The following is a 26440-nucleotide window of genomic DNA, read 5'->3' as shown; positions in this document are numbered from 1 at the left end:
TACCTTTCAATCTCCTTATGGGAATGTTATTGATGCTTTGGTCATTAGGACTCTTGACTGGCTCATTAGACCCATCTTAAACTATCTATCAGCTGAGATCCCTTTGCGCAGCGCAGCACTCTCTGGGCTAAATTGCATGTGGCATATTGACTTACCATGGTCACTGATGCTGAACTCACAATTATAGTGCTTGTGTTTGTACAGACGACGGTTGGGAGGAAGTGAGAGACATGGAGACCTGTACTGCAAACTGATTTTAATGGATTTGCTGTTAGCACAAATGACATTGATCAAGAATGGCCTGTCCCAAATGAGGCGTGTACTCAAGCAGTGATGTGACATGTGACAAACAGGGAGACAGGGAGCCATATCACTACAGATAAAACATACAGTCACTGGATGTTCTAAACAGAGAAATATTTTTGCGCGGCAAAATCAAAGAGCAGTAACTGCCTAATGGTGCATTCACACCAGACACGATAATTGTGTCGCTTGAATCCAGGGATTCCACTGATATTTTGTGAATTTGGTCATGGTAGTATCTGCAATAAGTATATCGCATATATTATGACCAGTATGTTAAGCATGATTTAAAAAGAAATCACAACTAGAGTGTAGTGAGCGTCGCTATTTATAAGTTAATTTCATCAAGGCTCCCACTGGCCACAGTGCGTCCTGCAAAGCTTGGCCAATGGGACCCTGGGCGTACAACAAACTTTGAGCCGTTTCTGCCAAGATGTAGGCCATATGTAGGCCACGCTTCAGTTTACTTTAGGGCCCAGACATTTTTTGGAGCTTATCTCCTTCCAGGAGCACTGCTCAAATAAATGAGAACAAGTTGTAAGACTAGCAGAGACAGAGAATTCTCTCTCTCACAAGTCCATTCACAAGTGTTGACAGGAAACGTCACTTCTGTTGTTCATATTGCATCACTCAAAAACGTGCGTTGCACCTCAGGGTGTGAATGGGAGTGGAAAGAGAGTATTTACTGGTCCCTCCCGGGGGGAACTTACTTTTATGCCTTTACCCAGCCCCTGGCTGCTCAGGTGGATCAGGCATACTTCAACACATTGGAACTGGGTGAGTTGAGGGTCAAACCTGTGACCTTCTGATTCCCAGACGCCATCTCTATCCACTCTATCCCTCGCTATGAGCTTTGACATTTATTAAACTATGCAAGAAGCAGTTACTGCTGTTTGTCTTTGCGGGGCAGAGTTGTTCCTGTCATGAACTGTGTTTTGGCTTGGGTTGTGGAACACAAATGGCTCCATTTTCCAACCATTCCACTGAGAAGAGTGAGAAAGTAAACAAATAAACAAACAAACTAACTAACAAATACAAACAAACAAAGAAACATTTCCAGCACTAGTTTCAGTCATTATTTCAATTGTTTCCCCAATGCAATTAATTGCTGGGAAAATCCACAAAAGGCAAAACCAGACTCAGAATTAGGGCCTATGTTTTCCGTTCTTCCCTTTACTGGGCATACAGCTGATGAGGCACAATAGTTATAGCTCAAATACATTACATATTTCTAGGATTAAAAGAAACACTGCCTTGCTCCCTTAAATGTAATCAATTAAATCCCACATTCTGAAAACTGACGGGCCTGAGGGTTATAACAACGGCATAAAAGATGACTGTTCACTCTGCAAAACCTATCCCATGGTGCAATGCTTTCAAACCTCTGAACTCATTAAAAAAAAAAAGAAAAAAAAAAGTAACAACTGAGTTTATTTATACAAATGATAGGGGTCTGGTTGATTTTCCATTTTAACACTTGGGGAGCCAAACTCGTTCAGGGACGAGTTATGGCCACTAGGTGTCCCCCTGCCACAGGAAGTTATCTCGTCGACAGACGAGGCAACAAACAGTTAACTTTTTGAGACTGCAGCTGCCCTTTGCATGACCTGAGTCCATTACGTCACCCAGTCAGTGCAGGCAGCCCCTCTGTGGAAGACATCACGGAAGGACTTTCATTGCTTTAGATTCTACTTTGAAACATAAGAACGGCTTTATCCAAGAATGAGATGAAAACAGCCCCATGGAAGCAGAGAGCTGATTGTTTTCACGGCGACACTTTACCGCGATTTTACCGCGATTTTTGGATTTTAGTTTCGCGAGCGTTTGTAAACAAATGGATTATCCTCCTCAATCTTCTCTGGACACGCACGTGCACACGCACGAAGCTTGCGAGGCACGTCAAAACAAAGCGTAAGTCAATGGTGGCAGCAGCAACAGCTATAAATGTTATAAACCTTAGCAGCCCATGTGTTAACATGGATTCCTTGGTAACCACGTTCAAACACTGTGTGGCAAATAATTTAAAGTGTGTTTGAGGAAACCTTTAGGTCAGTTTTAATTAAATAACACCCAATTCATACTTAGTTCGTCGCACGACGGTGTCGCATGAAAAGAAACGCTCTGCCTCATCAATGCCCTCCCGACAAAAATAAAGTAAAACATAATACATGCAAACATTATAATAAAGCTAAATAAATGTCATAAGATAAATAAAAGCTTAAACATGATGCTTCTGATAAATTCGGTATTAAAAAAGAAGCTTATGTAAAAATTTAAGCATAACTATATACGGTATAAATGTCTTTTTTTTAACAGGCTTTATGTTCCCTGATGTATAGATCCATACGTTATCATGTGCGTTGAATGAGGTACAGTCGATCCACCTCCTGGTACCTGATGCCTTTTGCCTGGCGCTGTTGAGCGGTTCAAACTCTGGTCTCAAGACGCCCTGAAGACATCTTACTCCTTTGGATGCTGTTCAAAGGAAACGACAGGGAAGAAAGGGGTCAAATTGATATTCACACAGCAGCACAAGATGGCACATACTTTGGACCACTTCGACCCTATATACTTCACCGTAGGACAAATAGCGAAAATAGGCTATGTACGTAACGGTATCTATTAGGGCATTCACGAATAGTGATTTTTAGTATTCGAATTATTCGACCTCAAAGTATTCGAATAGTCGAATATTCGACAGGACTGGCCAAACTGTCAAATATTAAGTAAGCAAGAGGCCAATCTGGGAACCCATTGTCAAAGAAGAAAGGGCGACACCTATCGGTCTGTCTCTCAGTAGCTTAGCGTTCTCTGAGGCTGTCTCGAGAGATTAGCAAGAGGCAAACATTGTGAAAATAGCCGATCTACATGCTCACAACGCCTCGCGTTGCGAGGCGTTGTGAGCATGTAGATCGGCTATTTTCACAACATTTATCTGCGTAACCGTGTCACATTAAATGTAATACCTACAATTCCGAGTGCTTGTCAGGGTGGGGGTCCTCAGTTCAAATATATTTATTTTGGGTGTCACAGCCTAAAAAGGTTTGAGAACCCCTGGTATAGAGCATTAACAAATTCAAGGGGCATTGACTAAAACAATTAAAAAATAAGTGAATATTCGACTTCGGTGAACAACGTAGAATAGTGACTTTGATATTCGTGAACTGAATGCCCTAGTATCTATCTAAAATCTTTAGAAAGTTATGTTGTTCTTGCCCTGTAGTTACAAGTATAGCATTTAAATGACTAAGTATTATTACTTTTTCCTTATGTGGGTGTCTTACACAAAATGTAAGTACGTCATTATTTCATGTATGCCCTGAATCTTGAATAAATAAAACTTTGAGGGGAAAACATTTTAAAGTCATTATTGTCTAACATGTTTTCCTTTAAAGGACAACTCCGCCCTAAATCACTTCTAGGCTCATTTTCCTACTTATATTGATCCAAAAAGGCTGTCCATGGGGTCTATTAGGCAGAAATGCCCCTGTTGTCCAGTTTCCCCAGCAGAACCTAGCAGCTTTCAAAGCATAGAGTGGAGTCTATAAGCCTATTGCTTTTACACTATTTTTTGCGGTCAAAAGAGTTTATTTTTCATGAATGTGGTACTAGTTGTCATTACAAACACATCCATGTCATCGTTGTCCCACACAAGCCATCACACTCTGCTAAACAGATGTTATGCTTTCATGTGTTTTCCTGAGTCGCGGAAAAGATCCCCCGTGATTGGTCAGCACAGTCACTTTGATCGGCATTTGTGCCCAATGCTCAACCCAAAACATTATTTATGAGATTGTGGTGGCTTGTGTGGGACAATCAAGGGATGGATGTGTTTGTAATGACAACTAGTAACACATTCATGAAAAAGAAAATCACTTTTGACCGCAACAAATAGTGTAAATGTGATAGGCTTATAGGCTCCACTCTATGCTATGACAGCTGCTGCGTTCTGACTAATAGACCCCATGGACAGTCTTTTGGGATCAATATAAGTAGGAAAGTGAGCTTAGAAGTGATTTAGGGCGGAGTTGTCCTTGAACATGGCTAAGTTTGAGCACACCGCCTCACATCACAGGAGGACCAATGCCAAACGTTTTTGACACAACTCCAGACCAAAAAGGCAGCTTGGCAAGGAGCTGAGCTCTACCACAGCGGAAAAAGGAGCTCAATAAATTCAGAAGTAAAACCCTAAGGCAGAGCTCAACCTTTAGGTCATTTGGGATGATTAACCTCATCCCGAGTTTCAGAGTCCAAAGCTAACCCTAAAGCTGACCGGAAATCTAATGGAATCCAGCTGATCTGACCTGCCGTCCGATCCAATTAAACGTTTGAACCATCAGAGAAGCCTTTTACCATAGGACCACAGATGATTACCGAATACATTTGTCTCCATTTCATTCCCATTTGCCACAGATGGCCAGCAAAGCGCTTCAGAAGCATTATGTGCATCCTGAGGAGAGGAGCCGCAGATCGTATACTGTTGCATCTGGCCAGAAAACAGCGGTTTCTGGCCAAGGCAGTCTTTCACTGCCAGAGGAGCAATGGTTGATGAATACAAATCAGTATACTAGCATCCATTCAGTGACAATGTGTTTATAAATAATTCGAAATAAATGTGTCCCATTTAGTTGTTGTTAGGGAGGTGGCCAAGTACATTTGCAAATACCTGTAATTGGCATGTGCATTTAACCCATCTCTTGTAGGAGCAATGGGCAACTATTGAACAGCACCCAGGGAGAAGTTGGGATTCAATGTCTTGCTCAAGGACACTTGGACAGGACTGGAGAAGCCAAGGATTGTCACATGACATTGTAAATAATTGATTTACAAGCTATAAATTAAATTAAAGTACAAATGAAGCTTGAATGAAACGGATAGGAACTTGAACTGAGACAGGAGTACGTACGTGTTCAGACTGAACTAGTCATTCTAGGGGGAAAGTGAATCATAATGGTACAGTATGCTTAACTGACACTGAGCAACATTATGGTGCTTCTATCTAGAGAAGTGCTGTTCCCATAGAAGTAAAATAGTTTGGACTTTGTCCAAGTAGTAATCAAGCATACTATACCAAATTAATCAACGTTTTTATGTTTGTCTTGTTTTTGAACAACTGCCCAGGGTCTGCAGATCAAAATGAGCTTTTAGCTATGTCTGGTACAATGCATACATTTTCTAATATTGAAAGTATTTTAAAGTTGTACATTGTCAATTAAACCAAATAAAATAAAATAAACTAAACAAGGGGCACAGTAAAACATGGCTTTTCATTCTACAGTCTACATATAAACCTCGGTTAAGTTTCACAGTCATTTTCAATGGCTGGGCTATAAAAAATAAACATACGGCTTTGAAAGAGACAACAGGGAAACCACAAGGCAGTGTAAAACATTTCCAGAAAGACAGATGAGTATTTAAATTGAACTCTGTCCACAATGTCTGTTTGCTGCATTTAAATACTACTGTGTCCAAGGCTCATGATGATGAGCGCTGCACTGCTAGGCTTTGATGCCTACCTGCTATCCTATTTGATTCAATTACTTCTTGGCACTTAATTAGCATTTACTTGACTGCTTCATTCATGCCGTTTACTCCAATCTAAATGTCTACATTTTAAATCGTAATTGCCATGGCGAGAGCTGAAGCTGCCTTCCCAAGGTTATAACAAAAGGACAAAAATAAATTCTGGATTATGTTTTTGCTAGACCAGTGTTTCTCAAACGTTCAAATTTCAAGGTCTTCCCTTAACTCTGACGGGGTACAAACGGAACCAAATTAACCCGTTAGGGTTCATTTGGTTCCATTTGTACAATGTCGGAGTTACAGACTTGTATGGGTCAATTTAGACCCGCCTAAAGGATCCTCAGAGTCCCTGGAATCCACTTTGAAAACCACTGTGCAAGACTAACTGTCAATGAGGAACTCCCACTGGTAACTGGGCTTCCCTGACATTGCAGGGAGTATGTTGGCTCAAGTGTGTTGCTGGCATTCCTCATACTTTAAACACAGCCATTCTGTGAACTACAGTACCAGAAAACATGCCTACTATGTACATAACCATGCCATTGGCTATGGAACTGTTATTACAGTTCCATGGGTGCTCTGCTGCACTTGTGGCTGCTCACTGCTCCTAAGTAGTTAGGGTGGGTCATGTAGAGGTTCAACTTTAAAGTACTTTACTAACACCCAAACTTCAAACCAGGAGTCATTGACCAAGGATTCAAACAATGGGAACGAAAAGGGCATGACAGCGATATGTACATTAATAGAGAATGGGCAGATGCAGAGTTTTGATGATTTACGGGCGACATATAATCTGGACAAGCTAAGCATGAGTTTTTCCTGATATCTACAGATAAGGGACAACTATGTAAAAGAGATTAAAACTGCTTCAATGAACCCACTAATTAGGATAATGGTACAGACCTACAATAATAAAAAATGTAGAGTAATCTCAGCCCTTTATCAGGGACTGATGACAAGTAAGAAGACCTCTACCTTATATTTCAAAGAGAAATGGGAAGCAGGACTTGGGGTGCAAATTGCCGAGAAGGACTGGTATAATATTTGTATGACACAGTGCACGGCCACAAGCTCTAGCGTGTAGAGGGAATTTTGCTGGAAGAACGCTATTAGATATTTCATAACTCCAAAGATCAGAGGAAAAGTCACAGCAGAGAAACAACCATGCTGGCGATTATGTGGATACATGGTAGTATTGGGATGATGTGTGGTCAGTAATAAAGGAGATATTGAAACACGAAATACCGAAGACAAGTGTGGTGCTGTATCTGGGAAACTTGACGCAGGAAAACACACATGGAGATGACATGTATCTGGTCACGGTGCTGCTGGCAGCCAGAAAAAAAGCAATAACAACATTGTGGTATAAAGGTGACCCTGCAACTTGTGAGCAGTGGCTGTGCATTGTGGAGGAAATATATGTGATGGAGAGATTTACACACCAACTCAGGATACGAGAAGAACTGTTCCTTGAGAAATGGGAGAAATGGACTGAATATAAAACCCAAACGAAATAACACCACGAATATTTGAAATGGACAAAAGTGTAATGTCAAAATGATGTAATAATGTTGACCCTGTGAATGTATACATGTAACAAACTGCAAATAAAAATTAAGTAAAGAAAAAAAAGTACTTTATTAACAACTTAACACCAAAGCTCTCTGCTTACCACTCTGCATTTTGGTATTTGTGCCCGATAAGTGGATGGTCCCCTCGGCCGTGAATTATTTTATAACCAATCTACAAATTTGACAGTGCAGAATTCCATTAGATTAAGTGATTAAGATGCATAATGGATTGGGACACAGGGTACGGAGAGAGGGTGAAGGGCCACGTTTAGGGTGCAGGGCCATGGAGAGTGTGGAGGGGCATAGGGAGGGTGGAGGTAATGGGTGGATATGTCCAGGGGTGTCGCACCAAATTCTGGGCCCTGGGTACAAGGATTCACTGCGGGCCCCCAATGAATGTTCTTCATAGGGGGAGGGGGTTTAACCCATTTAGACTGGGAACACATTATTACGCATTATTTTGTGCTTTGACTATTGAAAAATAGCATATACAAGCTCACAGTGCGGCGTGCTGCGAGCTTGTAGATCTGCTGTTTTTGAAAAATCGTGAACAATTGTAAAGTCTTTGAATATTTCAAATCCTTCTATGTTTAAAAAAAAAAAAAAACTGTTTCTGTGTCAGTGGTGCTCAAACCTTTTCATGTGACCCCCCCCCCCCCCCCTTGTATATCTGCTATTTTTCAATAGCTTAAGGATAAAATAATTAAGGCCCCCCTCCACATTGGGCCCTAGTAACTCAGTCCCACTTTCCCCCCACTTGTGACACCCCTGGATATGCCAGAGCCTTCCTGTTGGGACTGCATAGCGTGAAACCAATGCCTAACTCAATCCCTGTCTGCAAGCCTTCCTGGCCAGGCTCACTCCACACAAAATGGTCCAGAGATAATTGCCCATCTTGACCCGTCTGCCATTTGTATTGATGTGACAGATGTGCCCGGGCCTGCAGTGGTGCAGACAAAAACAAAACCATCAACAAAAACAAAAAGGTGGTCTGCTTTCAGGGAAATGCTTCTTAACAAACATTGCCCTCAACTGGAAACAGGAATAATGGAGTTTATCTTCAAACTTGTTTGCTAATGCTATCTATTTGATCACTTATTGTAATAGCTCAGAGGACCTGATGACAAAAGTAAATGTTTGACAGATTGAGCGAAATGGGCGGGAGAATGTCGTTGGCTCACGCCCATACAGCTTTGAGATAAGAACTAACCTTGGACTGGTAAAGTATACACACAAAAAGGTATACACACAACCATCACTGTATTTAAGCTCTGATTAATAATTGGCAAGACGGACGCGTGCCACAGCCAAATTACATCACTCTTTATGTTCACCACTGCACAAATTCACTCTGAATGGAACTAAACCGCTCCATAGTCAGCTTGAGCTGTAAAGCTGAGGTTGAAAAATTAAACAGTGCACCTGGGAGAAAATAATTAAATAGTTTGAGTCTGGTACACAGTTAAATCCCAGGTGTTAACTCAACTCACAGTTACTCACATTAACACTGCTGTCCCTTTTTTGTCCCTGTGTGTGTGTGTGTGTGTGTGTGTGTGTGTGTGTGTGTGTGTGTGTGTGTGTGTGTGTGTGTGTGTGTGTGTGTGTGTGTGTGTGTGTGTGTGTGTGTGTGTGTGTGTGTGTGCGCGCACGCATGTTTATATACACACACATCTTTGCCTATCCCAGACATGTTTCTCTTTAACATTTGATTTATTTTTCTCCTTGCTGTACCGGTCTACCAGTTTTTTCCTTTTCTCTTCTTAAAAACAATAGAATAAAAGAAGGACACCCACTTCTTTATACCTGTAAACCTAGAATTGATCTGATTCAGATTTTTGGGCTTGCCACGGCCTATGCTTAATGTATACACACATCATGGCAGTGTCGCGGAGCGAAAATAGCAGACCTACATGCTCTCAATGCCTCGCATTTGCGGAACGTTGCGAGTTTGCAGATCGGATATGTTTCGATTTTACAGTGTAAGCACTTACAGCAGCAGCCAGAGCTTGTTCCAAGTCTTCTATGATATCCGCCTCATTCTCCAGGCCTACAGACAGACGGATCAACGTATCACTGATCCCCAGGACAACTCTCTCGTTCTCTGGCACCGACGCATGGGTCATAATAGCCCTAGGAGATGAGACACGTGGACATTAGTGTTGCACAACAATACAAAGCAATCAATGTGACACATCTAATTTTGCCCAAGACTATCCAATTTAATGCATTAAAAAGAATGAACTCCTGGAAATATAGGAACTAGGTTGCCTCTAAAGGCCATTATGTGAATGAATGGTCTTGATAAAGATCAGCTGTTGAAACACTTGATCACAGTGGTGAAAAAAGTAAAAAAAAAATAATAATAATAAAAGATATATATATATATATATATATATATATATAATGCATTTTTCTTTGCTTTACTACTACTAAAAGTAGCAATACTGCAATGTAGAAATGTATAAAACATGTTAAATCTACAAGCTTGTGAGCTTATAGATCAGCTTGTGAGCTTATAGATCGTCTATTTTCGAAAATGTAAAAGTAAATATTGTTCTTAAGTACAGTTCTTGAGTAAATGTACAATGTTACTTTAGTTATTGAGTATATGTACTGTGTTACTTTAGTTCTTGAGTAAATGTACTATGTTACTTTAGTTCTTGAGTAAATTAACTGTTACTTTCCACCACTGCTTTATCCTGAGTGGAAGTAGTTATCTTGATCTCTGCTGCCCCCTTGTGGTGTTCCTCATTAAATGATGTATTCGTCCAGAGGCACAGTACAGCTACACCATCAACCTTTTCAAGCCACAACCCCTAAAATAATCGTATTTTAACTGGGGACCCCCCCCCCCCCCCAACCTACGAGCACTAAGAGTTGAGGCATAACATTTTGTATAACACAGTTCCAGAAAGGTGCTACAGTACTGGTATGTATCACTTTTCAAGAATGTATCCAATAAATAAATGTACTGTAGATGCAATGACAAAATAGGCATAAACTCTCATCCAGAGTGACTTACAAACAACCTTCATCATATTTGAACAGGGACCCCCCACCTGATAAGCACTTGGAATGTAGGAGTTGAGGCATTCAATGTAATTACTTACTCGGTTCCACACATATATATATATATATATAAAAAAAAGAAAGATCCTCTTTCTTATATCACTTTACAGTTTGGCCAATGTTTGACCAGTTTTATAGAATAGTTTGCAGATTATTTTTGATGCAGTAATGACCTTTTATTTTTTATTTTAATGGGTACTAAAATCTTAAAAGTCTTAATGACTTCACCGTCATCTGGGGACCCCCCCAAAATCATGTGGAGACCCATGGGGGTCCCGACTCACAGGTTGAGAACCACTGTGTTAGATCAGAGAAGCAGCAGTCGACAACAAACAGGCTAAATGGTCCAGGAACTAAGAGTGCAATGAAAACAAGTAAGTGCTACAATGTAACTAGGATACCAGGTACACAACAAACTTAGCATCTGTCTAGAAACAACACTATCTAGTATCTATATAACAATAAATAACTCTGCATCTGTGTTAAAGCTAACAGGACACATCTCTCTAAATCAGGGGTCTTCAACGTTTTCAGGCCAAGGACCCCTTAGTTGAGAGAGAAAGGAAGCAGGGACCCCCACAACCTTTTCATAGATTCCATATAGTTTCAGCACAATCACCAGTGTATTTTGGATTCATGTCAATTTGTTTTCAGATATTTAACCACTTGACCTTTCACTCTGTACTTAAGTCTGTTCTTTTTACCCTCTACACCAAACCTCTTTGCCGAAAATAGCCGATCTACAACCTCACAACGCCTCGCGCTGTGAGGCGTTGTGAGCTTGTAGATCTGCTATTTTTGGCTACAGTTCTCAGAATAGGGACGCTAGGGTTCAAGTGGTTAATAAAAAAGGAGAAAAAAACGTTTCTATCACACAAAAATTTGGAGGACCCCCTGTAGTAACTCTGAGGACCCCCTAGGGGTTCCGGAACCCCTGTTTAAGACCCTTGCTCTAAATGATGTACATAACATATGTGACCAAGTAACCAACATGCATCTATTTTGGATGACATAATTAGTATCTATCTAAATGGGAAGATATACTTACGGATGTTCTGCTAAACTTTCATAACCACCAAGGCTCTCAGCGACTGCAAACAACTGAAATCAAAACACAAACAGGGACATACTTTAAGTTCACAGACTACAATACAAATGTGATTGCAAAGCAGAGCTTTAAAATAGTAGTTTAAATATTACCAAAAACACAATACAGTAAAACACACTCTCATAACTTGATAATATAGCGTTGCTGATAAGACTGATTGAAAAGTCACCCTACACAACTGTTTATAATGACCCTTCAAATGATGAATGAAAAAAAAAAAAAAAAAAAAAAAAAAATATATATATATATATATATATATATATATATATATATATATATATATATATATATATATATATCCAGTACATTATTGGTGGAAGATATTGCAAAACACTGAACACAGCTCAGAATAATGATTGTATTCGTGTATTTTAAAGTACATTTACTTCTTATCTTATTATTACTTATTATTACTTCTACTTATATTCTTTGCAAAATACTTTTACATCAATATTAAAATATCTAACTTGAAAAAATAACTTGAAACGGTATAGTTAGCTGAAGTAGCAGTTCTGCTTGAGTAGAACATGGCAGTGGTACTATTTCCGACTCGCAAGATCAAACTCTTATAACCTGCAGCAGTCAAAGAGAATGCCTGAGCCAGCCATCCATCACAGAGTAGGTCCAAAAAATCACTTAAATAACAATGTGAGAAATGTCCTGGCTCGAGGCGAATAGAAGGACTTCCACTGACTCCTATATACTCATGCTTCCATCAGCACTTTCTGATTGTATGACCCATTGCACTTTTACAGTAACTTCTAAACCAATTTTAGGCTTTGAGAAAAAGTTAAAATGTAATAATGTAATAATTGATTTAAGACGGGGTCTAATAACAGTGTGGCTCCCTTGTGAATCTCGGACAGCTCCAGTCTATGACAAGAGTCATCTACTGCAGTGGTTCTCAACCTTTTCAGGCCGCGACCCCCAAAATAATCATATTTGAACTGGGGACCCCCCCACCCTGACGAGCACTAAGAGTTGAGGCGTTGAGGCTTGAGGAATTGAGGCGTTGCGAGGCGTTGTGAGCATGTAGACCGGCTATTTTCACAATTTATGCCTCTAATATTTGAAATTTTGGCCAATGTGTCATTTTAGAGATATTAAAAAGTCCTTAAATTGTCACATTTTAAATGTGAAGATACTCTCTATAGCTACACTTAAACTTTATGTTGGTTTGTTTACTGTTGTGTGAGAAAACAATGTTACACATTAAGTTAATCATCTGGGGACCCCCCAAAATAATTTCGGGACCCCCCTGGTGGTCCTAATCCCACAAGTTGAGAACCACTGATCTACTGTATAGCACAGCAGCTATAATGTATGACTCTATATTTGGTATCCAAGGTTTCAGACAGATCTGACGTCTTCCATTATAAAATAAAAGTGAAATATTATAAAACAAGTATAAAACATGTGAAAAAAGATGCACAGAGGCCTACTGGCAGTGCACAAAACATCTGTACTGTGTACAAAACTGCTATAGATGGACGGATGGAAGGGAGCAACCCACTACAAGCATAGGCCTATCTCTGGAACATCTGCAGCAAATGAATTTGTCATCTTTGATGATGGCTGGTCATTTGTTCCTCTGTTTCTTTTGACTGGCTTCTGCATTGCCTTGCTATTACAACTTCACCTTGGAGCATCCATGGAGAGCTACAGTCTATCCCTCCATTTATACTTTGTTGTGTGCTGTGTCACGCACCCAAAAAGGCCAATGTATAATTTCACAATGTGTCACACTGCTACAATAGCATTTTAGATGTGCGACTTCCAAATCCAAAACAAATGTGTTATGGTAATATTGTTGCCCACTGATCAGCTCCACTGGATCGGGGGTGAGTTCAGTACCTTGATCAGACTATTTAGATTACATTTACATATTAAATATTTCTGTAAACTTCTTCCGGCCATTAAGAAGAATAAACCAACCAGCTTGCAACCGGTCAAAAGAATGTTCTTTTAACCTTAAAGGACAACTTTGGTTTTTTATCGTTTAGCCATTTCAGTGGGTGGGGGCATGCGTACAAGTGGATAAATATGTCTTCAATAAGCCAGCGATTTCTTTATTACTATTTACAGTAACACTACTAGACCCCATAAGTCACATCTGCCCATGATGGAGTGCGGTGCATCTTGGGAATGGGCTAATTGTGTCAAAAAATACATATTTAGCCACTTGTACGCATGCCCCCACCCACTGAAATCAAAATCGTTAAAATTGCTAAAACTATAGAAAGCAGTAAATGAAAACATTTTAACACTCATCTTTTCTTTTCTCTAATAACAATCTAAAATATGAACCCTGAAAAAAAACAAAGTTGTCCTTTCAGAACTTCCGCTTCAGTTTATTGTCACATTTTTCACACCAGCTATAAAAGAAAATTCTGTAAAATTCTGCGTTGGGTGAGGTCTCATGTTGGTCACAAAGCACAGACTACAGCTCATAGTCAGCTGATGGTGTCAGCTTATGAATAACTGCCTAACTTTATGTTTTGAATAGCAGCAATCACAATAAAATGTGTATTACAACGTCAAGAAAAATTAACACTGGATTATGTATCTGGATTATGTATTTGAGCAACACAGTATCCTGCTTGCTCAAATGTGTCAAATATATGAACTGCATAGCCTCCCCCCCCCACCCCCCCAGTGTTGTCTAGCGTTAGTTGTGGGCTCGCCTGGAAGGCGAGCACACGTATGTTATCTTCATTATTTATAGTCAGTCAGTATCTCCTCAAAACTTTGGCGCGATTCATCTCCTAAACGCTTACACCTTTAAACACCATTCAAATTTTTATGTGTTCAGCTTACTGAGGACACGTGTGCTTGTACTTTTGGTTTTGAAATGTTTTGTAGTTTAATTATAAAAAAATAAAAATGTTTAACTTTAAGCATCCAATGCATTTCCAATGGGTTTACTGAGTGGGGAGAGAGTGAGACAGGGGAAAGGGACCCATGTTTATATTAAGTCGCTGTGGCTGCAATATTCACACTTCAGATATGCTATTTATATCAATGTGTTCACACAGGTCTGCTTTCTGATTTGATCCAAATGTCTAAGCTGTGTGATGTATAAAACTATAGTTATAGTTAAAACTATAAATAAATGTCCCTCTCCACTCTACTGATTGACACAGCTGTGATTAAAGGCTTGGCTGTCATTGGCTGTTCTGTGGTGATGTAGCCTTACATAAGTCGGCCCTGCAGTGACAATGCGAAAGTCTCGGCAGAGACGTCTTAATGTAAGGCTAGTGGTGCTGCAAAGTAACCAAGTACATTTACTCAAGTATATACAAACAAGTACTTGTACCTACAGTACAATTTTTAGGTACTTTTACTCTAATTTCCATTTTTGTTACTTATACTCTACTATAAATACAGCATTTGACAGCTTCAGTTACTTTTTATTTTGCAGATTTTATTATTAATAATAATAATTATTATTAACACGCACGCACGCACGCACACACGCACACACACACGCATACACACACACTGACACACAAACAACTGTTACTGTGTTACTGTGGAGACGTTTGCTTGTATTTGTCTTTGACACATGTTTTGTAGTGTTTTAGAAATTTAACTTAAAAAGAATAAGGTTCCCGGGCGATGGGATTTACAGTATATATCCTAGAACCCGCAGGGACACTCTGTGTGGTTGTCAGGGAGATATCACAACCAATGCGTTTCCAAATCAGACGATCAACCGAAGTGGACCCACCTGGCAAAACCACACCCCAAACACTTTAAAAGCCATGAATTTCAGCCTGTCTGCATTTGAATCCTAGTATATCCCATATGCATTTGGATCAGCATGTCCCGTACTGTATACCAACTTTTACTTTACACTTTTGTTACTTATACTCCACTGCAATTGCATTTGGCAGCTTTAGTTGTTACTTTGCAGATTTTATTATTAATACAAAACATACGGTAGATGAATCACTTAATACTTTGTCTAATTGTAAGAAGCTGATCTATAATGTGACATTGCGACATGTTGTGATCTTGTAGATCTGCTGTTTTTAAAAAGCTTGTCAATATTAGGACCATCTGCGTACTATTACTTTGATGTGGTTTGCTGGTTTGCAAAGTGTAGTTCAGGGACCCCTAGGACACACACACACACACACACACACACACACACACACACACACACACACACACACACACACACACACACACACACACACACACACACACACACACACACACACACACACACACACACACACTCTACTGGTCTCGAACTTTTGTTGTTGGTTACCCGTCCACATTATATTTTAATTTTATTTTGATTTAATTGTCCATACCGTTAAAGGACCAGGTCACCTCTGGGACAACCAGATCTTATTTTATTGTTGTGTGGGACACGATCAACACAATCCTGTAATTTCTTGTGTTCAATCTGTGTTTTTAGATATTTTAGTATTTCAGCATGCTACAACTGGTCATATGATGCTTTGTAGCATGATATTGCATCATCTCATGCATCATATGATGCAAAATGCATCATATGACCAGTTGTAGCATACTGAAATACTAAAATATCTAAAAACACAGATTGAACACAAAGAATAACTCAACATTGTGTTGATCGTGTCCCCACACAACAATAAAATAAGATCTGGTTGTCCCAAAGGTGACCTGGTCCTTTAAGTTCATGTAATAACACTGCTTGTCTACATTGTATTTGCATTACCATTTTACGTCAGTAAAATTAAAGAGAGCATTGCCTGGGAACTTGACACTTTTACTATTATTGTTTTGGGTTGGAAGCGAGCCCACACTGTTTCGAAGGAACAGTTTTTCTAGTTTTGTTTGGTATTGTATTGTTTTGTCGCTTTGTCCTTGTTTTGTTTTGTTTTGTTTTGTTGTCTTATTGGCTTACTGCTCTGACTGCACCATTGTCAATAATCGCCTGCCAACTAAGTTGTCTGTCATGTGTCAGCTCATGGGCTGGTGTACTGTTTTTAATCAAGAAAAGATCCAATAAAATACAAATCAAAAAGAAAAAAACACTGGATTATGTTCCACAATTTGGAGTTCCTCAATTTGGTTAACCACTTTCAACCTGGTGTCCCTATTTTGGGGCGTGTCACTGTAGGTGAGAATCTTTCAGAAAGCTCACCAGCTTAGGTGTCGTATGACAAAGCATATAGGGTTTAAGTGCTTAACACTTGGAGAACAGAGGTACAGTAGGACTGGGTGAGGCTTGGAAAAACATTCAACTCATTTTACTTTCTTCCTATCATGCTGGTAATAAAATGTCAGGAAGTAGAATTAAGCAAAGCATTCAATTTAAACCTGTCATCAGTACTATGCAGGCAACTGTATGAGTTTCGAAGAGGATTGGCTCAAACTACAGCTGTACCGACAAGCTCAGCTGTATCCCAGTGTCTAACAGGAAACAGCTATTGGCGCACATGTCGGCCATCACTGGGAATCGAACCTGTAACCTTTCTTACATGGAATGGTTTGCTAGGCCACTCTGCTAGCCCTAAACCTTTCAGTTAAATAACCTCCAGAAGGATTTACCACTCTCACTGTATTATTCACCTTGAGGTTGTTGAGGAAGAGAGTGGCGTGCTCCAGTTTTCCCTTGATGTAAAATGTGATCATTCCAGGGCAGCCTGTGCACTGTCGCTTCATCAGCTCATGCTGAGGGTGTGAAGGCAACCCTGCACAAAGAGAGGGTGAGGTGGCAGAGAGAAGAACAGGTCAGACAAGTTGAAAATCCCATAACTGCTGGCTAGGAACATCCAGATGAGGTAAATTAGTAAGGGAAAGTTAGCCTCTAGCTGCATCAATCTGGGAACTAAATCTAAATGACTAGCTTTCTTCACAAATGTGTTCTACTAGGTGTCAACTATCACCTCTGAACTTTGTCAAACCCAACTCCCTTGACATACTTTGTGGGAGCCAATCAAAGTTATTGGGTATCCCGAGGGCCTGGGATTAAAGGGGAAAAAATAAAAAATGGCCAATATGAGCGTATGAGGTGTGTAATTTGGGTATTTTTGGGCTGCTGAATCCATTCCAACCATTATTTTTCAGTTAAAATGACTCCTTGGCCATAAAATAGGCCATGAGACATATAATATTGGCAATAAAAAAAAGGTTGGAGTAGTGTTTGAATTCATGAAAACTATTAAAAATCAGGGGGGTAATCACACATGACACACAGGATAACATGATACAATCTGACAAGGAACATTCAAACACAGGGTTTAAAACATAGGGACTAACAGGACACAGGTGAACTCGAATGACAGGATTGGCTAAGCCTTAGCCAATTAGGCCTTTTTTATGGCCAAGGAGTCATTTTTACTTATAACTAATGGTTGGAATGGATTCATCAGCCCAACAATACCCTAATTACACACTTCATACGTTCATATTGGCCATTTTCTATTTTTCCCCCTTTAATCCCAGGCCCTGGGTATCCCGATACCCCCAACTTTGATTGGCTCCCACAAAGTATGTCAAGGGAGTTGGGTTTGACAAAGTTCAGAGGTGATAGTTGACACCTAGTAGAACACATTTGTGAAGAAAGCTAGTCATTTAGATTTAGTTCCCAGATTGATGTAGCTAGAGGCTAACTTTCCCTTACTAAATGGAGACATGGGCCATTGTGATGTGAAATGCAACGTGTAAACTAGTTCTGCTGCTTTTGTTTATTATGTCATGACGCAAAACAAATACCGCTAAGTCACCTGGGAAGATGACACGCTCCACCCGGGGGTCCGCTTCCAGATACTTGGCGGCGGCCATGGCGTTCTTGAAGTGTTGCTCCATCCTAAGGTGGAGCGTCTTTAGCCCTCGGTTAACCAGGTAGCAGTCAAACGGAGACGGCACTGCTCCCAGGGCTGTGGAATGCAGAGGACACAGAATGAGGTCTTACACCACCACGCTGTATAGGGCTACAACTATCCATTATAGCCAATCTGTCAATTACTTTTTAGATTAACCGAGAAATGCGCCAATACATTTTTAGATTGACCGAGAAGTGCATAAATTAATTTTTAGATTGACCGTGAATTGCGTTTTTTACCTGAGGACATTTCTAAATACGCCTTCTAAATCCTGACCTAAGTTTTCAGAACAAACTTATATATATATTTATTAGTGTGGTTGCCTGAAGGGCAGTAAATTGTTCTCGGTCAGAGTTTACGGAGTAACATTTAGCCAATAAGGAACCAGCATTCTCGTCACGTCACCTTTATTCACTGGCTAAAAGCAATTTTTGCTGCTTCCTCATTGGCTAAATGTTAATCCATAAAATCCGTGACATATGCCCACACATCAAAAGCAATTATTGCTGCTTCCTCATTGGCTAAATGTTACTCCATACATTCCAGGCGATGCTTCACATGACATTTTGCATATCCAGACTATAAATAGGCAACCACACTTGCAATTTCCCAGAATTTCATCTTTCTAGTCACTTGCGCCAGCAGAGCGTGCAAGTACTGCATTCGATGCCCTCGTTGCGTCCCTGTGCGTCTGTGTTTACGTTATATAATGGGTACCATTTTTTGTCTAGCCTGTCTGTGTCTCAAAGGAGGGCTTTTTTTCTTTTATTGTTAATCTTTTTCAATGTGATAGTCTTGTTTCATTTTATTTATTGTACAGCAACTTGTAACAATTGTTTTGCAAGGCGCTTTATAAGCTTACCTTCAGAAACCTGCCTATAATGACATACCAAAATAGGGATTGATTATGCACCCCTAACCTGCACACAACCTGCCGTACATTGTATCTATGTTGTTTCTCTTAAACATTTGTGACATTTATTGGCCTTGAGAAAGACAGGTTGTTATTGCCAGTTCCCCTTTGTACTGTGGTTCTGGTCATTACTAACCCCCGCCATTTGCCTGGTGTGTAGACAACCATGTGTCTTCTGGCTTCCCAGCTGCTTCTTTTCACCTGACAGTAGTAGTTTCAGTGTGTGTAATGCATGCAGAGGAACAGGCCATTTCCCCCAGTTCCCCGCCCGCTGAACAAATGGCCTGACAAGCAGGCAGGTTGTCCACAGCCAAATTGCTTTCATTGGAGCACCCAGCCAAGCCAGATGCACTGCTTTTGGGAATTGAACCCACCGGCACAGAAATCCTAAAAGACCACACACTTTTCTTATGATAACAACTTAATTTCTTTTGCTTTCTCGTTATCTCTAGTTATTTGTCACTATTTTGAGAAAACGGACCGTTTTCTCGAGATCATGCAATAACTTTTTTCTAGATCATGAGATAGTGTTCTTGAGATCACAAGAAAGCTATGTTCTTTTCTCAATATGCCCGCTTAAATACACCACAAAACATAAGCATAAGCAAAAACTTTTCATTTTTGTAAAAATAACTAATATGGCGCTGCATGGGGGCTCAGTCTATTGGTGTTTTAACCCAGGAGTAACCTGGCTGATGCTGAAGTTATCATTACCTTTTGCTGTGTGTATTGTTCAAAACAAAACTTGTTCAAACCTTTCTGTAGAAAGGCTGTGTTGACCTTTGACAACTGGCATACTGTGTCGAATGTGTCACAATGTCGTTAGTGTATTAGTGTATTTTGTATCATTGTGTTTTGCTGATGTAATTGAAACCATGCAAGTCAAAACCGGTCAGCATCCTTTTACAGCTTTTTTAAGAATTACATTTTGTTATATTATGCCCTAGAGAGAATACATACATTTGAACTATATCCTTAGCTCTTTGAAAGTGTGCTCATTCAGGATTCTTGTGATGATGTTGAATGTTTTTTGGTGCTACTTTATATGTTGATGAATTGAATACCTAGTCCCATTGGAAACAACACCACAAGGACTTTTTTGGTGCAATCCTTTTAGACAAAGTGTTTTGACTGTACTTGTGTTGTTTTGCATTTCTGTCTAATAAAATATTGAATCAATCAATCAATCAATCAATCAATTCACCTGGACTCTCAATTAAGAGCACCCTTTAATTTTTTTTCTTTGATAGTCTGCAGGCTGTTATCCTTTATTATATCCACCATGAAACAATAATGATTTATGTCCATTTTGATGATTTTTGGATACATCCAACACAGCGTGACAAACAAATATTGGTGTCACAGCGGTAAAAAGTATTTTGACCTTCCAGGTCAAACACCTGACAAAGAAAGATAAATTCCCAGCCACCTGTGCCAGTAGATACCAAAACAGCAATACCTACACAGTAAACAGCAATTACAATAAGCAATACCCAAATATTTGGCACCTACAGTGGCATTGTGGAAAAAGAAAGTAAACAAAGTAACTATGGGGGGCGTTTCTGCCCAGGGCGCAACATTTCCTTGCACTAGCTCTGTGCATGTAGGTACGTACAGGACCTTGGCACCTGAGAGCATGTTGTTGATGTTTGACAAGCGAATGAACAGTAGGTCAGAGTTTACTGTTTGGGGAAGGCTGGACTGATACAACAGGATACCATTAACAGTTACCTCACAATTACTGGCCGTCTCTCCAGAGATTTTAAAAAGAATTTCTCATCCTTTGGGACTAGTCACGTTTACATACAAAGATGAGGCAGGGCATGATATTAATAAGGCTTGTCCTGTTGTTTGGGACAACTAATAAATCCTTATGGACAAGTTCATTAAAAATGTACTTGGCTCTTGGTTTCACCTTTTTGTAAGCTCCTAGCAGCTTTGTGCTGTATGCAGACTATGGACTGTGGAGTGGAGGGGGCCAAATGGGGGGTCTTATTTATTTGTCAAATAAAAATAAAAATAAAACAGAAATGACTGTGAAATGGCAAATTTATATCCGGTGACTTTTGTGCCTGGACAAGTGAATGTCAAGCCCTGGATGAGGCAACGTTGTTTTTTACAAGATTACTTTAAATGTTATGATATACTTTCAACGTTATACGCATAACTACATTTTAATCACAGCTGAATAGCAACGCATAACATTGTAACCTCCCTGTTATTAAATGTGAGATGTTTGTTTAATCCTGTTCAGAGTGTCTGACAAGGGTGTGGATGTCTAAAACGTACTGTGCAATGTGGGTGACTCAGACTTCCGGGTGTACAGTACCAGTTACTCACCATTCTGTAGAAATTTCAGTCGCTCATATAGATCCTCCCGTATAACCGAGACCAGGCCCATCACCACATCACTGTGACCTGCCGGTGAAAAAAAGCACCATAAGACATGCTTCAATTTTCAACTGAAAACAGCTGTTGCAACATGTAACAGGAAGTTATATCACCCTAAACCAGGCTTGATGTGGATGATCCAGTATGTCCGTAATGTGTATTGGACTGTATGTGTATTGACCTACCATTCATGTACTTGGTGGCTGAATACATGCAGACATCAGCTCCCAAAGCCAGTGGGCGCTAGAGAGACAGAAACAAGAGGGGATTTGGGTTAATCAATGACTTGTTTCCACATGAATGAGAATCTATAGGCACAGTAAACATTTATATTGCTGTTTCAGAGTCAAGAGAGCATGCACTCCTCTGATGTGTGTACACATGCACGCGTGTGTGTGCGCGAGCGCACACACACACACACACACACACACACACACACACACACACACACACACACACACACACACACACACACACACACGTCGCACATCCTTACCTGGAAGTATGCAGACATGAATGTGTTGTCTACTACTACCACAATGTCCTTATTGTGTTCGTGAACCAATTCAGCACAGGTCTTGATGTCAACTACTTTCATGGTGGGATTAGTGGGGGTCTCAATCCACACCAGCTATGAAAAAAGGAAACACACAAAAACTGTGATATTTTAATAGAAAGCAAAGGTTTACACACCTGGCTCCTGTTTCAGTGCTGAGGCTGGGGTTGCATAATCCTGGTTTAGGCTCAAAACCAAGCAGTCAAATTGTAGCCAAAGTAGGTTCAGTTTAAACAAGTCAAATCCGGTCGCGTTTCCTCTATTGTGCCAACTAACAATAGGGAGCCTATTGAGACCGTATTTAAAGGCCAAAGGTGCAATTAACAAGCAAAACAAAAGAACCACACACGTGCTGATTAAGAATGACATGGTCACTCATGCTCAAATAACTCAACAAAAGTAAGGATCATTACTTAATTGGAAGGGGGAGATAAATGTTTGAATTGGGATTATTATTAATTTCTTTTTAGCTTTTTGTAGCTATTTGACATATTTATTTCTATAAGCAAGTTTTTTCAAAGCAGACCGTAAAATGAACAAAACTATAATACTGTAGTTTGTAACGGTGTGCAACAGTTACTCAGGATATAAAACTTGGAACAAAAATGTTTCTGGTTTGATCCTAGGCCCTCCTGGCTTTGTGTCAAAGTGTCCTTGAGCAAGACATGTGTGAGTGAATGTAATGTACAATGTAAACCGCCTTGGATAAAGTGTTTATTATACTATAAAACAGTTGTAAAACTAAAACCAAACAAATCAGGAGGTGAAAGCAAGTCTATAAAAGTGGGTTTTAAAAGAGTGATTAAAAACAAGACACTGGGGGTGTGCCTGGTGGCTCAGCCAGTTGGTGCACAGACCATATGTTAGTCTAGTGAGTGAGGATGGTTTCAAATCTAATCTACCTTCTTCTCTCGGATGTCTCTCCACTCTGCCCTGGTTTTCAGTCTTTCTACAGTACACTAACCTATGTTAAATAAAGTGTAACAAATACCAGAAATAAATTATTAAAAACAAAAACAAAAGAACAAGACACTGAGTTTGCTATTCTCAGGTATTGGTAACAAATAGGGCTGTCACGATTATGACATTTTACATGACGATTAATTGTCACTCAAATAATTGCGATTAACGATTTAATTGTGTTTTTGTTGTTGACAATGACATTTCTGTTTGGCTTGTAGGCTTCGAAGTTGCACATGGCAGATATGACACATAACCTAAATATACAGTTTACAGTTTAGGCATTTACCAGACTCTTTTAATCCAAAGCGACTTACATAGAAATGAAGGACATATTGACAACTTTACACTTATAAAGTGATGTGACACGTTGTGAGCTTGTAGATATGCTATTTCCACTGCTATTGCGATTATTTCAAATAATTGCGATTAGACGATTATGTAATAATTGTGACAGCCCTAGTAACAAACAAGAGCTACAGACAGACCCAAAAATGCAATGTGCCGTGTTATTCAACTAACCTTAGTGTTGGGTTTGAGAGCAGCCTTGAGCTTTTCGGGTTTTGTGCAATCGGCAAAACCTATGTCCAGGCCAAGTGGTGCTGCAATCTTTTGGAAGTAACGATTGGTGCCTAGAGAGATAAGTGGTTTCCAATTCAGCACGTCACACCATAAAGGTTATAAAAGAATACTTTGAAGGGATAGCTTCTCTATTAGCCAGTATAGTGGAGAGAGTTTGGGATTAGGCACAGGTCATGAGCTGGATTGAATCCCCAAATGTTGTGGTTTTGTTGTCACCAACACAGTGAGAATCAACGCTGCTTCATAGTCTTTATAATGAAGTTATATTATCTTGTATGTTGTTACGCACACAGTTGCAAGCCACAGAGGGATATTTCTTACCTCCATACACGTCGTCCATGCACACAATGCCATCTCCAGACTTTAGCAAGTGAGTGATGGTCGTTGTAGCCGCCAGCCCAGAGGCAAGAGCAAGGCCTGCAGGAAATTCACAGTTTATGACAAGCTCTATGACCATAAATTCTTTTCATTGTTTGACTTCTTGGAAGACTGAATAAATTACTTCCTGTGCTTTTTTTTTTTCTTTCTTTTTTTGCATTCTATATATTTGGAAGCTTGCTATTATGATCTGGGTTTCTTCGTTTGATCAAACCTCAGCAGCATCAGCGCACTTCAGACTGAACCTCATCTGTCATAATTCAGCAACATTTGCCACACTTAAAATGCTATATGATGAGATAAGAGTACCCAATACAGATAATCCCACTTCAGAATTAAACTTTTATTGGTACATTCTTGGCCAGTTAAGTTCTTTCAACGTTCAAAGAAAATTTACATGAAGTGGTAAAATAAATAATATAGCATGATTAAAAGTGTAACATACTGTAATGTAGTGCTGGGAAATATATTGATATTATGTCGATGTTGTGATATGAGACTAGATATTCGCCTGGGATTTTGGATATTGTAATAGTGTTATATCTGTGTTATAGACATTAGCCTACTTGTAAAAAAATCTCTGTGTAAATATTTTGTGAAAGCACCAATAATCATCCACACAATATCGATATTGAGGCATCCGGTCAAACATATTGTGATATTTGATTTTGTCCATGTCGTAGGCCTACAGCCCTAGTGCTGAGCTGGAATTTAGTGAATAGCCGATACCATTTATTCACTATTAGTGTCTTAAAAAGAGACGTCTTTAGAGCCTGTATGTCTATATTTTATTTTATACCTACAGTGTTTGGCTCCATCCAGGGCTGCCACAGCTGTCTCAAGACAATTTCTTGTAGGATTTCCACTCCGACTGTATTCAAATCCCTAAAGAAAATACACAGAAATTGTATGTTAGGATGGCATTACTATACGTGATTACATAAACCCACTTTAGGAGCAGACCATATGGCCAGCAGGGGGAAGGGACTTAGTCAAAAGTCTCTACTTGATCTTGGTTATCTTGTTTACAAACGCAGACGCCAATTAGAGGATTGAAACAATGTCATGCTTCATTAGTTTGTTCTGTCACACAGTGAAATACTGCTCTCCGGTGTCTCTATAGCATAGCCGGTAGGTAGGCTTTTTACAACAGGGTGCAAGCTTCACATAACGGGGATTCACCGGCACGTGCCTGTTAGAACTGAATTGGTGGCCTATCGAAATATGTGACTTCAGACAGAGGGTCGCTGTTTGGCAAACCCAACCTACGCTTGTGTCAACTCTAGAGAGGATGGCAACTTGGCAAGTCATTTGAATGAAATATAGAAGATATTGATGTATTGGTGTTTGATTTCAGGTCATATGGTTCTTCTGGAAATGTAGCCTTTTGGCAAGGCATTTATGTACTTTTGTTTTTTAACACAAGTCGACTCTACTTAGAGAGATAGGTCCACAATGAGAACATGTACCCACTCTCCAGGACATTCTTTACTGTACCTCGTGTTTACATTTCTGACAAATAAAGTATACAATCAATTAAGGAATGTTGAAAAGTTAATCAGCATAAACATATATCATTAAATTAATATGATACAATGCACATGTACAACTCTAGCGGTTTTCCTCTTATACCAGATTGATTGAAGACTTTAGGGTCTAATATTATTGAAACGTGTTGATGGGAATCCCATCGTGGGATCCTTATCCTTTCACTTAGCAATGGCATCCTCCACCACGTGTGTGAGCGATGGAATCCCCCAAATCACAACAAAACGCATTAATGCTGCGGTCACAGAATTCGGTAGGTCACTAATACCGGTGTAAAGTCTGACAGTCGCCAGCCGGTTTCCTCTCGTCCCCATGCTCATCATCATGCCGTTATATCGATGAGAGATAAAGGCCACAGTGATAGGCTATAGCAGGTCTATGTCACATCATCATCCCCCTGGAACAAGCCAGGATGAGAGGATGGCTCCATCGTGATACTTACAGCATGTTTTCCCGGTCCATACTGTTTGAACGTGGTAGAAAGGGAGATCGGCGGCACCACTGCCATGGATTTCCACTGCTCTGGTTCTTGGCCAACGTGGATCGCCTCCGTAGCGAATGACTTGAAAGCCGCGCTGAAGCCGGCGAACACGTCGACCTGCTCGCTCTGTTGTTTATGTGTCGAGGAAGCCATGTTCGTGTGTTGTAGTGTGTAATCCGGCCCAGATCCCTGAGAGTGCAGGCAGGCACAGGCTGGTCAGGATGTGTATGTTT

General features: G+C 39.9%; 1 protein-coding gene across 2 annotated transcripts; it reads right to left on the bottom strand.

The window, feature by feature from the left end:
- Window positions 1-241: 241 nt before the first annotated feature.
- LOC308293533 (cystathionine gamma-lyase-like) lies at window positions 242-26440 on the bottom strand. 2 transcript variants are annotated; one of them, XM_080736100.1, is made up of 12 exons: window positions 26169-26440; window positions 24982-25063; window positions 24122-24217; window positions 23741-23850; window positions 22199-22333; window positions 21888-21945; window positions 21652-21729; window positions 18300-18452; window positions 17143-17264; window positions 11515-11567; window positions 9389-9527; window positions 242-2778 (listed from the first exon to the last, which is right to left on the bottom strand). In XM_080736100.1, the coding sequence occupies exons 1-12, from the start codon at window positions 26358-26360 to the stop codon at window positions 2764-2766; spliced, it is 1233 nt and encodes a 410-aa protein (XP_080592226.1). In that variant the 5' UTR covers window positions 26361-26440; the 3' UTR covers window positions 242-2763. The 2 variants fall into 2 exon arrangements, with proteins under 2 accessions (XP_080592226.1, XP_080592227.1); XM_080736101.1 differs by lacking the exons at window positions 242-2778; window positions 9389-9527 and adding an exon at window positions 10626-10819.

Source organism: Nannobrachium achirus (genome assembly GCF_963921795.1).
Source record: "Nannobrachium achirus genome assembly, chromosome: 1".
Classification (NCBI taxonomy): Eukaryota; Metazoa; Chordata; class Actinopteri; order Myctophiformes; family Myctophidae; genus Nannobrachium; species Nannobrachium achirus.
This window is presented reverse-complemented; position numbering and strand designations above follow the sequence as displayed.